This window comes from Anopheles stephensi, chromosome 3 (genome assembly GCF_013141755.1).
Source record: "Anopheles stephensi strain Indian chromosome 3, UCI_ANSTEP_V1.0, whole genome shotgun sequence".
In the NCBI taxonomy this organism is placed as follows: domain Eukaryota; kingdom Metazoa; phylum Arthropoda; class Insecta; order Diptera; family Culicidae; genus Anopheles; species Anopheles stephensi.
Window position 1 is genome coordinate 39,287,221 of NC_050203.1, and position 13,605 is coordinate 39,300,825.

The following is a 13,605-nucleotide window of genomic DNA, read 5'->3' on the forward strand; positions in this document are numbered from 1 at the left end:
TTGATAGACTCACGGGACTCTGAATCGCTGCTACAGCAGGAGTACATTTCCTGTTCGTAGCATTATTGAAAACATAACTCCTAATCCTATGAGTGCCTCTGATGCTCATTCCTGGAGTGGTTTGGTTTTAGAATTTAAAGTTATATTATATTAAGCGCCTCTTGCCTTCGTTACTATACTACTATTTACGTTTGACTGAGCCGCGGTTTGGATGCGTATCAGCGTGCTTCCAATTCCGACCGACCAGCATATTCTGCGTAATGTGTGTGCTTTAAACTTTTGCGCTGAGAAGCAAACAAACCAGGCTCTCGCACACACAGGGTATCACATTTTAATGACCTTTTTTTGTTTTTGTTTTGGGCGGGAGGTTAAAGGTTGGGTAGCGTTAAAAAATGTGCGTGGCTCGTCGTCGTTTGCGTAGCGGCTGCGTTTGGTCGGATGGCCTGAATTTGTGGCGAGTGTGTTTTATGTACAAGCGTATGTAGGGGGGGCTGTTATACGCACATAATGATGATCGTACATAGCGTGGTTCGCATATACAATCAGAACAAAACGGCTCCACGGCCGTTATGGTGTTTCCGAACGGATGAACAAAGCCTGAGACACGGTGAGAGTCCGAGAGAAGCGGCCCCAAGCACGGTCCGTATCCTGTGCTTGCGAGAATGTGAGCATCATGGAAGATTCTCTTGAATTTTCCCAACCCGTGGAAAGCCCTCCTCGTCCCAGATCGGGGAAACCCCCCGCTTGAAGGCAATAGATGCCAGCGTACTCACACAACTTCCCTTGCATCCTTGGTGCTGTTTCAGCTGCGGGCATGTGAGCTATCCTTGCTCGACGCTCATTGTTAGTCGGTCAGTCTTGCTGGTGGTTGGTGTTGTAGTGGCCGGAATTTAATTGTTGTTTCTTGCTTCGATTGCCTTAGCTTGCAGTAGTGTTTGCTTGCTTGCTTGTTTAGTGTTTGATTTGTGGTGCTTCAAAACCATGCCCAGCAGCAAATGGGGAAACTGTTTCGTTGCGATAGTGTTTTACTTTGTCGGGACGAAAGATTAGATCGGTTGCGTGCACCTAGCCTTGCTGTCTTTGAGTGACATCCGCGTACTGTCTCATTCGAATGAGTGCAAACACGACCACCGAAACGGTAGTGCATCGTTTTTGTTTTCGCTAACACCCGTCTGTCGTTCCTTTGACGCTTGCAAGTTTCTTTCGGTTGATTTGCTTAAGTGAAAGTGCTGCTTTTCGGCAGACCCGTTTCGACAAACCAAGTAGCTCCCGAAGCACGTACGCGGATCATACACTGTGCGGATCACGGGGGAAGGTCCGGGTTCTGCAGTTCGCTCAACGCACGGAGCAACGGCGCGCGAAGAAGAAAGAATCTTGAAGCTACAGGACCAAACAATGCACCGCAGGATGTCCAGCATTCGGGAGTACAAGTTTTTTCGCAGCTTTTCCGCCAAGATCGAGAACTGGCACATTCGGAAGGCGGAATCGCTGTGGAAAAAGATGCGGGAAAGGAAAATTGCAGGTAAAGTGCCACCTACGGAGCGGACACACGTATCCCGAGAATGTTGTTCAAATAGGGGCAACAGAACAGAGCTTCTGTCGGTCGCTGTCGGAGCCTTTTACCACAGCGCGTGGGAGCACAACGCATCCCTATGATGGGAACGAACGGTGGTTCGCAAGCGGAAAAGGACACCGAAAGCACCGTGTGGGGGTGGACCGTGGTGTGGGGCCTGTGTCAGGATAATAGAGTACGGGCCTGCAGGCTGTCATTGCCAGCAGATAGAAAAAAGAGAAAAAATCATCTGTTGCTCTTCATTGAGAGAGAGAGAGAGAGGCAGCAACAGCAGTGTACCGGATGCCGAACGATGGATACCCTCGTTGCTGGTGTGTGTGTGTGTATGTGCTCTGACTGATACCCGTGCGGGAGAGCTTTCGTTGGGATGCTTTCATCCGCTTCGGTTCCTCACCACGGATGGGAACATAAACGACAAGATAAAGTAGCGAGTGGAATTGAATATCAGTTAATTAGTGGGAAAGAGAACCTATAGCGCGATACTGTCCTAGAGAGAGAGAGGGAGAGAAAGATAAGGAACCAGAATACAACAAGCATGCACACAAACACCACACACACATACAACCACAGCCACACGTACACATAGCTTCATGGAGCTTAGTCGAGTGCACAGAAAAGGGTGATGAGCGCTTGAACGTTGGATGAACGGACTTTTTTCCTCCCTCTGTGGCAGTGTCTATTTTTAAATTGTCCTTCGTCCTTGTATATTGATAAATTGATTGATGAATAGGTATGCAAAATTACAAAAAAGGGGGCAAAAAAAAACACCCACAAACACATTCCGTGCTCATAACGGGCAACGCTGATGGTGGCAAAAATGGGGCCATTTGGATGAACGTTGTGCTGCAGGCAGGGTCGTCTAGTGGATGCTGCTGTAAAGCCTTAGCTGCATGACATGGTTGAAGAGTGGCGGCCTCAGGGGGGGAAGAGGATAGGAGAACGATGGTTTTAAATATTGACGATCGGTATCGAGCAGACGTGCGGGGGGCAGGCTTACCATTGAGTAAGGCACACCTCATACAGAAGAGCTACAAGGGACTGGATTACTGTAATACCTGTACAAAGCAAATGCAAAAAATGCATAAAAATAACAGAGAGAAAAAAAAAAACCGCTACTGTCCTTTCAGCAGCGATAATGCTCTCGGAACGGTAACTGACTTTGAAAGTTGCTTTTCCATTCGATAAACGAACGTCATTGCCTGAACCTTCCTTCCTGCAAGCCGCATTCAAGCTGGACGATCTCGTGATCGAATGGTCGCTGTTATCGGGCTTGGTACCGATAACGGATAGATTTGCTAGATAAGTTCATTTAATATGGCCAAGTTCGTGGACGATGGCGGTATTGTGCAAAACATTCGATTTGAAATGATTTTACTCAAGGTGGTGCTGTTCATGTTAACGGACGCTTGTATTTGCTTTTGTAGCATAATGTCACTCTTTTCGTTACTGTTATCAATGATTGGCAACAACTTGAAACTCAAATGTTGACCAGCTTGAATCATAAACATTAAATCTGAAACATCTGTAGGTACGGAAATATGTACGGTAGAAGAACTCATAATATTGTTAAGGCTTAATGTAGATTTAATTGTTTAATCTACTTGGGTTTTGATAGGACTTCACCAAACAGTGAATCCTTTTATGGTTTTTAGTTGTAAAACCAAGATGGTGAAAAATCTCCTAAACTCCTTGTTGACAAAATACAACGTCAACGTCAAGTGCGATGACAGCCGACCGCGGAAGTACGCAGCCACTTAAGGATGAGCCACGAGCGCAGCCGAAGAAAAAAAAAAACCTAGCCAGAGAGAGCCGGAGAAAGAGAGCGAAGGGAAAGGGCGAATGACCGCGTTACACACGGCAGTAACAACCATAAAGCGAGAGAAGGAAGACGTTTAGTTTTTTATCTGCTAAAAGTGTAACTCAAAATTACAAAAAGAATACACTTATTCACGGATGTAGAAAAGGCGTCTAGTGCATTTATTCTCGCGGACTGTTGCCTGTTGCATTTGCAACACTCCTATATGCTGTCGTCCGTTGGACAATCGCTCGAATTGAGCAGCTGGGTGGCACTGGTGGCAAAGCATATTTAGGTCGGTAGGTGCATCGAAGATCGAAGAGACACTCTCAACTTGTATTATCCAATTGTTCTGGATCAACTGAAGATTATTGGCTATAATGGCTAAGGACCCATAGAAATGCTGTTGGGCGAATTTCGAACCGAGTGCCGCTAATTTCAAGTAATGCTTCTCTAACGTATGATTCGAGATGAAGTTTTATGTTCGTCGCCGTTCAACGTGTGTATATATTTTTGTAAAACAAACTTTAGCAAAGCGTTGCGTCTTGCTGGGTATAATCGTTAACAAGGCCGTGCTTTCCATTCGCAGGAAAAATCAGTTGGATTTGGACTGTGATATTTAATTTCTATCTCAACAATTTATTTGCTATCTTCAACAAACCTATCAACTCATGTCCGATGCTTAACACCAAGATATTGTTGATCGCCCACGGATACTTGCTGGATATTGACGACTTTGGGTCTGTCTGTCTTATCAATTTGTTGCGCGGAGAACACAAGCACCTAGTCACGTTGCTAGATGTTTTGGTGTATTTTTATTGAAAAACAGTTTCGGCCCAGACGTCCGTCGTTCGTGACTGTTTAATTCTATCCCGCAGAGAACCCGTGGACGTGTGCGCAGTCAGCTGGTTAGCTCTGGCTCAAGTGCTCAGTTTGCGTTTTGCTCGATCAGTTGCCGAGACACTACGCAACGTAACCGACGAAAAGTGTACGATATCGCGAGGTCTCGTGACCTACCGCAAACCCATCTGGACGTGCTTTTCTGGCAGTAGTGCGTTAGCTGATTGCCGTACGGAAAGGTGTTTCCACAGTAAATAGGCACCAACTGTGTTGCTGCACGATGGAGGAAGTCATCTACGGATCGAAAAAATATCCGATTGCGGCGAAAGCTCGTAAATCGAAGCTCGATTTCCTCAGCGGCGTTCGGCGTCATTACGAGAAAAAACAAAAGGACGCGAAGGTCACCAAAGAACCACGCATTAACCTATCCGTGCCAGGAACGCCAGTATGTTCCCGGTACCTACGAAGACTCTCGTCAGGGCAGTACATTGGGAATGATGATGAGCCAAGTGGTGAGGAGGAACGCAATTCGGTAGCGAATCCGGAGCTCATCGTCAGCAGCATCGTACTGGACAAGTTCCTGAAAGATATGCAACAGCTGTCGGTAGACAAGGAAAACTCAAAACCCTCCGTCCAGCAACCGGGACAGGAGAAGTCCCAAGCACGCAAAATGCACGAAACAGCTGAGGACTTTTTCGCCGCGTCGGAAGAACGGAAAGCCTATCATCGAACATTTTCCGAAGCGGTGGGCACTGTTGGGGAGGCACCAGTGATCGAGAAAAATCCGGTGGTGAAGAAGTATTTCGAAGAGTCTGCTACTCAACGGAGTTATCGACGCGACTTTTCGGAAGCGTATGGCGAACTGATCGAAACGGATCCCGTCATTCCCGTGGATAAGAAACCGAAAAAGAAAAAGACAAACAAGGCCAGCTCCAAAACAACCAATGCACGGCGCACGAAACTCATCAGCGACTCCTCGGATGATGAGCAGTCGTCGGAAGAGGTTGGCAGTGAGTTCTTGCAGGAATTGGAACAGCTGAAGGAATCCAAGAAACGGCTCGAAGAAAAGCTCAATGCCTACCAGACGAAGACGGTGCCGGAGTTGCCGACAGGTGGGTTGGAAGAGAAAAGCACCCAAAAGTTCTTTGAGGAGTCGGAACAGGCGAAAACGTATCAGCGATCGTTCTCGCAGGCAGTACAAACGTTGCCCGCTGGACCACGAGACGTACGCGATCCGACGGTACTGCAGTACTTCAACGACTCTGCATCGCGTCAAACGTACAGACGAGAATTTTCCGAGGTGTACAACGAGCTAGACCCAGTCCCAGTGGCGTCACCCACCTACAAACCGACAGTACCGGGAACACCGATTAGCTCCAGGCAGTTGTACAAATTGAAAAAGAACGTCGACACAGAGCCGGTCATCCCAGCGCCGACGCCACAGCAACCTCCTGCTGCTGAGCAATCATCATTCCTGGTGGACGAATTGGAAGCTTTCAACGAAGAGCTGGACCGTCTGCGACAGAACAAACGGTTGGTAACTGTTCCGACCAAGGAGCAAGCCCAGTCCACCGCGTCGGATTTCTGCGTGGACAGTTACCTCAACACGTCGAGCGAGAAGCAAACGTACAGTCGGTCCTTCTCCGAGGCAGCTCAATCGTTTACCCAGTCGGATGTGAAAAGCCCGGCGGTTCGTTCGTTTTTTGAAGACTCTTCCCGCAAGGGTACTCTGCGCCGAGATTTCTCGGAGGCATACCAGGAGGTGGATGTGCCAGCGGTCCCTCCGGCAAAGCCGAAAGTACAAGAAGCTGATGTAACAGCAAAGGCGACAACTGATGCATCATATGACCGGGATCAAGATAACAGACTCGCCGGTGATGATAACCAACCGTCCACCACTTCCCCAGCAGGCACGGGCACCATTTCCATCCCGGGTACACCGATCAACTCTAGGAAGCTGGCCGCCTTTCGACGCAGCACCAGTGTGGAGCCCTCGGGCAAGGCAAGCGAAGCAACGGCAACGGCCCCGGTGCCACCGTCGCAGGAAGGCCTTCCGGCGCTGGCTCGAGTTCCACTGACACCGCAGCTTGATGGTAGGAAAAAAATTAGCACAAAAACATTTTTTGCCACGACATTCTTCAAACGGGCGCATAGTTTCAGTGCCAAGACCTCCACCGACCACGGGGATGACGACAATCCCGGAAGGCACCGGATCCAACGGGCACCTGTAACGGCGGACAATGCTAACGCCGGGGGTGCAGGGCAGCGGGAGGCTCAGGAGGCCGCGCAGGAAGACAAGCAGACGCCGAAGACTGCAGCTGAGTTGGTAGAGCTGGACAGAGAGTTCTGGAAGAAATTTGGTACCGGACAGGATTAACGGAACGTAGCACAAAGGCCCGTCAAAGATAACGGCTTGCGAGCAGTCGAAGACCAGTGAACCGATGGGAATATAGGACGAGTGCATAGATGTTACAATAAACGGATTAGCGTAAGCGTGTTTGGATTAGAACTAGGGGAAGATTCTTGTTTTGTTTCAAAGTTCCAATTGTTTAATTGTACAATAATATAATGAAATTATAATATAGCAACCTTTGAGCATCCAAATTATGTCCCAATTTGCATCTAAATGGTCTTGCTTACAGCCTGATCATTAACGTCGAACAGCAGTCGAATCGAATGGAGACGTCGAATCGAACGGCAGAAAATTTGGTATCATCCAACATATTCGAATCGACGAATGTCACATCGATATTTAGAACTTTTTTGGTTATCAAACTGGCTTCTGAGCTGTCAAACCGGACCCAAAATATAAACAATACTGCATGACCATTTGGTTTACAGAGAGCTATAAAGTACAAATAAAATACAGGAAATGAAAAACTATCGTCAAATTAAAGTAAGAACGTTTTCAGCGAGTAAACGCTGTAAACGAAAATGATTTCAGCATATTTCATTTTAAGGATTCGTCGATTGAAAGCTCCGGTTATTACTCGAACAGCAGCTCGAACACTTCTATGATATTGATTGAGCTTTTTGAGGAAGCTTTTTTGCCGTTCGACGTTCATGATCAGGCTGTTAATCTCTGTGCATTACTTAAACATTTTTTAGTTCGAGAGCTGCTTGTAAAATGATATAAGTTTCCATTGCAAAAAAGAAGCTATATAAATAAACAGTATTATGAATGTAACGTCTTAAAGTTTGAAAATGTTACTGATATTCGCTAAATTATAATTGGCTATAACAAGAAATAAAGTCTTTCCAATCCTTTTATCTACGAGTAATTAATTAACTAACTTTTTACAAAACAAAAACTCAATTTAGTCGGTGCTATCTCACTCATGTACTCGCTCAATCACTTTGTCTTTGATGCCTTTGAAGGGGACATAAATTTATGAGACGGTGCTAGCTCAGCTAACCAGATAATCTGCTGAACCTTACACTCGAAAATTGGGATTCGTTTCCCGTAAAATATTTCACATTGTACTGAAGCATTTTTTTGTATATTTTCTTTCCTATTTTTTACAGAAATCGAAGCAATTGAAGCTTGTCGATGGTTGCGTGCCGCCGGGTTCCCACAGTACGCCCAAATGTACGAAGGTAAGCACTCATGCACTACTTCATCATGTCGGTGTCGGTGGTTTTGACCGATTGTATGGTTTATGGTTTTCTCCAGATCACCAGTTTCCCATCATCGTGGAAGATGTAGCAAAGGATCATCCGTTCCTTGAGCCAGATCCACTACAGTCCCTGTTTCGTCGTCTCCACACACTCAACCGGTGCGCAAACATGCATCTCGATGCTCATCAGCATACACCAAAACCTTCGGTAAGTTCAACAGCAGCATCGGTCGATGGCGGCAGCCAATCGAGCTTACTCAATGTTCCTCTCAACCACCGCAGCACCGCGACGACTCGGACGATGACAGCTGTGCGCTAAGCGAAGCGTGGACATTCCAACACAACAGTCGCCGCTGGTCCCGCGTGGATGATGCGATCGGGTTGGTCAGCGTGATCAACAATAAGCAACAGCAGCGAAACGCACAGAAGGATGCACAATCCAAAGGGACCGGTGGCGATCCGGCCGGTCACGGATCGCACCAGCAGCGGCGCCACAACAACAACACTTTGCTGCGTGCGGAAGATCACGAAAAGCTGTGGCTCGAGTCGGGTGGGAAAATAACGATCGGTGTACCGTCCGACACCGACTCGCAGGATGATTGCGGAACGGTTGGAGGAAGTGGAGGGGTGCATCTTCGGCGTACCGGTAGCGAGCGGCTGAAGGATGGTGCCAAGGCAATACTGCGACGCGTCGAGTCGATCAAATCAAGGCGGCGGAAGAAGCAGAACCGCGACGGACTGATCATTCTGGCACCGCCAGCGGCACACTCGAGCGCCCACCTTTCCCCACATCATCGCCCGTCCGGCGACGGTATCGATGGGTACGGTGGGTCCGGGTTTGACATAATGTCGTACTCCAATCCTACCTCACCCCGACCTTCGGCCGAATTGCTCGCATTCGACGATGCGCTCGATGCGGCGGGCAATCGCAAGAAGGATCTGTTCGCAAACGATCTGTTGGGACGGCGGAATCTGCTGTTGTCGCCAAACGTAAGCACACCCGCCACTGCCTGGTCGCCGTTGCACGGTGGAACCGATGGCAAACGGTTCCCAGACCGATCGTCTCCCGGCGGTACGTTGCCGTTTCGGCAGCAGGTTCAACTTCAGCAAGAGTCACGATCCGGGGACGATTCATCGTCGATATGCAGCGAGGACAGTGGTGGCGGTGGTGGTCCGGGGACCGATTTTACCTCCACCAACGTCAGCGCCGGTCGGTCGGAGAAGCTGACCTCGCGCAAATATCCTCGGGCGAAGAAAGCGCTGAGAAGCAAAGTCATTACCAGCACCGTAGCGGATGATCAGTCCGGCGGTGGAGCACTCTCGGACTCCGAGTGTCACGCCAAGCAGCGGCGTTCGAAGATCAAGGTAGAGCTGCTCGATTGTGATCTGTCTGGGGCGAACGATGGCGTGTCTACTACGACGGCGGACAGTAAGGGTAGAGGTAATGGTGGGGGTGGTAACACGTTGACGGCACCGGATGTAAATGCTTCCCCGTCGAAACTGCACCGCGGAGGTTCGTTAAACCTTGGCAAAGCTTCCAAGCGGTATCGGGACGCGTTCAGCAATCGTTCCGTGCGCCACAGCACGAAAGCAACGGACGAAAGTGGTGAGGGCGGTGGGCGTTCCAGTAGCAAACGATCGCCGGTCGCCCGTTGGCATAGCTTCCAGCAGCCGAAGGTGTCTCCGATAGACTTGCAGCAATCCGACCAGCTGGTTGCCAAAGAAGATCGAAAACCAGCGCTGTTACAGCGAGGAACCACCATAGCGCAACTGGTCACTAGCTCCACGCACACCAACGCTATGACAATCACCTCTACCAACTCCAGCACGGGTAACGCAGCTAGCGTAACGGGGAAAGCTCAAAAACACACGGCGGTCGCCTTGGTGGAAGGTAGCCAACATTCCAGCGGAGCCGCAACCGGGGACCGCGGGTCAGATGCGTCCGGAAGTGGGGTGCGCATGTCGGAGATGTCCTGCGGTCAGCTGCTGGTAGTGCGCAAGCTTGGACTCGCTAACCTGACCGGCTACATGGAGCGCTACTGTCCGACGCATCGGTCCGGCTGGAACTGGGATTTGCCAAAGTTCATCAAGCGCATCAAGACACCCGACTACAAAGATCGCAAGGTGTTTGGGATGCCGCTGGTGCTGAATCTGCAAAAGTACGGCAGTACGGTGCCGTACACGATTCGGCTAGCGTTCGGATGGCTGGAAAAGAATGCCCTCGATCAGGTCGGTTTGTTCCGGAAGCCGGGCGTGAAGTCGCGCATCGCCAAGCTGAAGTCGGTGATTGAGGCAAGCAATGACGTTGGATGGCGCAGCGAAATGTTCGACGAGTACCACGCGTACGATGTGGCGGATCTGGTGAAACAATACTTTCGCGAGCTGCCTGACCCGCTGCTTACCGCCAAGCTGTCCGAGACGTTTATCGCTATCTTCCAGTGTAAGTATGGACGCTGACGTGGAGGTTATAGAAATAGGCTTACCTTACCCTACTTTCGATTCGATAATCCTGTGCCCTAGCGATACGTTCAACTAGGCCATCGTGTTTTGGTTAGACAAACTTACTTACTTACTTATCAGGCGCTAGAACCGCATTGCGGTCTTGGCCTGCTGCAACAATCCTCGATACCGGTCACGGTTTAGCGCCGTCGTCTGCCAATTCGTTATCCCGGCCGTTCTGGCGGACTCATCAACGCCATCACTCCATCTCAATTTGGGCCTACCACGCCTCCTCTCGTCCGTGTGGACGGCCTAAAAGGACTTTACGGACTGGGTCGTCCGGTGTCATTCTCATGACGTGACCAGCCCACCGTAGTCTGGCGAGTCTAATTCGTTGCACGATGGTGAGACTATTGTATAGCTCGTAGAGCTCGTCATTGTAGCGGCTTCCAGCATTGTCCTTCCACACATACGGGGCCAAAAATCCTTCTGAGCATCTTCCTCTCGAACGCGGCTAGGAGGGCTTCGTCAGTTTTTGACAGAGTCCATGTCTCAGAGGCGTATGTGAGTACGAGGACTATAAACGTTCTGTACAATCCCAGCTTCGGCCGTCGCGACAGGTATTTAGAGTGGAGAAGTTTCCTTAGACAAACAGATATGGCGAAATTAATCGAAGAACTAGATTTGAAGATTATTTCGTACAGTTTCGTAAAAGTCTTACAAGAGACATATATGACGACCAGCCACCAACGTTGTATCACCCTTCAAATGCAGCAGAAGCTGATAAGCAAACCCCCTAAGGCTTTATAGTTATGATTTATCAAAACTTTATCAAAGGCTTAACGTGATTTTACAAGAATTGCTTCAAACTTTTGTCGGTTTTGGCTTTTTTTTTAAGTAACACGTGTAAACAAATATATTTTTAATGGGAAAATAGGCTTAACGTCCGAGGTTTAAATCCCATCCGGACCGTTCCCCCATAGTGATGACTATCCAACTAGGCGGCAGGCATGACATTAAGAGGTCGTTAGGGCAAGAAAGAAGCAGAAGAAGTCCTAACATCCCTTCAATTCGCATTACTACTGAGCATCGCAGGCCGAGTTTAGAAATACCTGGTCTAAATAGCCTTTATCTAGATGGAAACTCCTATTGCAAATTCGGCGTAACGAATCTAGCCATGTTGCTGTTATCCAGAATGAACGGTGTAGGGGTACGGCCTACTCCGGGAATTCGGTTGGGACAGGAAAGGGAAGATGATAAAACCCGAGGTGGTGGTAGTGGGTTAATATCGAGAAGAGGACAACAGAGACCGTTGGACTATGCCGAACTGGTCAACTATCGGGGGGAGGGATTGGTCCGAGCTGTTGGTCACGCCGAACTAGCTACGTCCCAGGGCTGGAAGGGAATGGTGCGGATTGTCGGGCAATGCCAACTGATCTTGTACCAGATGGGAAGGAAAGGGGGGAAGTCTAGGGAGAGTAAGAAAGGAAGGCAACGGAAAGCTAGACCAACTGGAGAACACTGCAGAGTGTCGGAATGTCGCTACCCGCCAAGGACTCCAAACCGATTCTGAAGCTGAGTTGTCTAGGAAGATGGAAATGATTCGTTCTTCAAGGTCCGTTACAGCTCTTTAACCTTTCTTGCCTTTATTGGTCTTTTTCGGGGAGGTACAGCCAAGCACACGATGTGTGGTTGTAGCGATGTATAGTAGTTTACAATTATAATCGTTTCTCCGTGCATCTGTTTGCATACCCCCAGGCGCAAATATGTTCAATCAGTCAGACATACTAAACAAACGGTAGAAGGCACTTGTGACAGACAGTTCCAACTGGTCTTATCAGCATCCCAAAGATTTTTTACTAAAGTCAGCAGCAGAAAATTGATCGTCAAAGCCCAGCAAGAGGTGAAAGCCAAGCTCAAAAGCCAAGGTCCCGAACTTACTGCCGGTAAACCTTCCTAACATTTTTGGTGATCCTTGTGTAGATTACCCAATAATCAATATATCTTGAATGTAGTAATTGGCAACAGCTCCAGACTTTAAGCCGTCCTAAGTTAACCTCTGGTAATCATCCGTTACCTAACCTTACATTACAGATCTCCCGGACGAGGTGCGTGCGGAAGCCGTGCAGTCGGCCATTCTGCTTCTCCCAGACGAACATCGCGAAGTGCTGCATCTGCTGTTAACATTCCTCGAAAAGGTGGTGCAAAACTCGAGCCTAAATCAAATGACCGCCAACAATCTGGCCGTCTGCTTTGCGCCTTCACTCTTCTATCTGCTGTCCGGGAATAGGTATGTGCGCCCTGGGTTCGCCAGGGTTAAATAGTTCGTTTAGCTTCTTTCCTCCTGTAATGTGCCTGCGCCTGTGCCATCCCCCAGATACACGGCAGCATCGCCCAGAAGGAAGAAAACCGGTGCCGGATCGGGGACGCCCGACGAGAAGGAGCTGTCCGAGGCAAAGGCATCACACGAATGTTTGGCGTACATGATCGACCGTTTCCAGAGCCTGTGGACGATCAGTAGCGATCAGATGCGACGCTGCAACTTCAACTACATGGACGAATCGAAACCGGTGCCACTGGCGTCGCTCGGTACGGAAATGCACGTCCAGAACTGGCGCGGCTATCTGTCCGAGTCGATCAACGAGTGTCTTCGTGAGGGGCGCGAACGGTAACGATTCCGATGTCCCGTGGATTCTGTGGATGTGAAGTAATAGCTTTATTCCTTTTTTAAAGACCCCGTGGCTGGGTGTCACTGAGCTCGACCGATCCAGCGGTAACGGCGTTCTTCAAAAAGGTGGGCGATGGCCATCCGCTGCGTCTGTGGAAGTGTGTCACGGAAGTCGAGGCACCGCCGATGGAGGTGATACAGCATATCGTCAACGAGCGGCCCCTTTGGGACGCGTATCTGCTGAAGTGGCGCACAATCGAACAGCTCGACCAGGACACCGATGTCTTCCAATACGCGTGCGGTCAACCAGTCACCGAGTATTGTGTCGTGAGGTAAGTGGCGGCAGTGGCGGAAGTCGGTGCTGTAAGGAGCTCCACACTGTGCTATTTGTCTATTAATCTCTCCCCGCCCCGTAGACAATGGAAAAACGATCTTCCCCGCGGTGCCTGCGTGATAGTGGAGGTGTCAATATCACACGAAAGTGCCACTTCGCTGCTTGGCGGAGTGAATGGCGTTGTGCTGGCGTCGCGCTATCTGATCGAGCCGTGTGGCAGTGGAAAGTGCAAGCTAATGCACCTTTCGCGCGTCGATATGAAGTAAGTCCTCCCACATGGAGCAAAGGCGCCTTTGCTAATTGTATAACCTTCTACTTCCCTTTTCCGCGCCATTCGCT

At 49.3% G+C, this 13,605-nt stretch overlaps 2 protein-coding genes across 7 annotated transcripts in view; both read left to right on the forward strand.

Moving 5' to 3' along the window:
• The window catches only part of LOC118511924 (rho GTPase-activating protein 7), a 30,304-nt gene that overhangs the window by 13,778 nt on the left and 2,921 nt on the right, over positions 1-13,605 (forward strand). For all 6 annotated transcript variants that reach the window (XR_004906197.1, XM_036055575.1, XM_036055574.1 and 3 more), the window contains exons 6-12: positions 7,734-7,805; positions 7,882-8,033; positions 8,108-10,265; positions 12,359-12,554; positions 12,642-12,932; positions 12,998-13,264; positions 13,349-13,528. Coding sequence is in view for 5 of the 6 variants with exons in the window: in XM_036055575.1 (XP_035911468.1) it covers positions 7,734-7,805; positions 7,882-8,033; positions 8,108-10,265; positions 12,359-12,554; positions 12,642-12,932; positions 12,998-13,264; positions 13,349-13,528 (3,316 nt within the window). In the remaining variant the exon portion in view is untranslated. The remainder of the gene's footprint in view (positions 1-7,733; positions 7,806-7,881; positions 8,034-8,107; positions 10,266-12,358; positions 12,555-12,641; positions 12,933-12,997; positions 13,265-13,348; positions 13,529-13,605) is intronic.
• Positions 1,537-6,571, forward strand: LOC118511927. Its single transcript, XM_036055595.1, has 2 exons — positions 1,537-6,301; positions 6,363-6,571. Exons 1-2 carry the CDS (start codon positions 4,489-4,491, stop codon positions 6,437-6,439), a joined length of 1,890 nt encoding a protein of 629 aa, XP_035911488.1. The 5' UTR covers positions 1,537-4,488; the 3' UTR covers positions 6,440-6,571.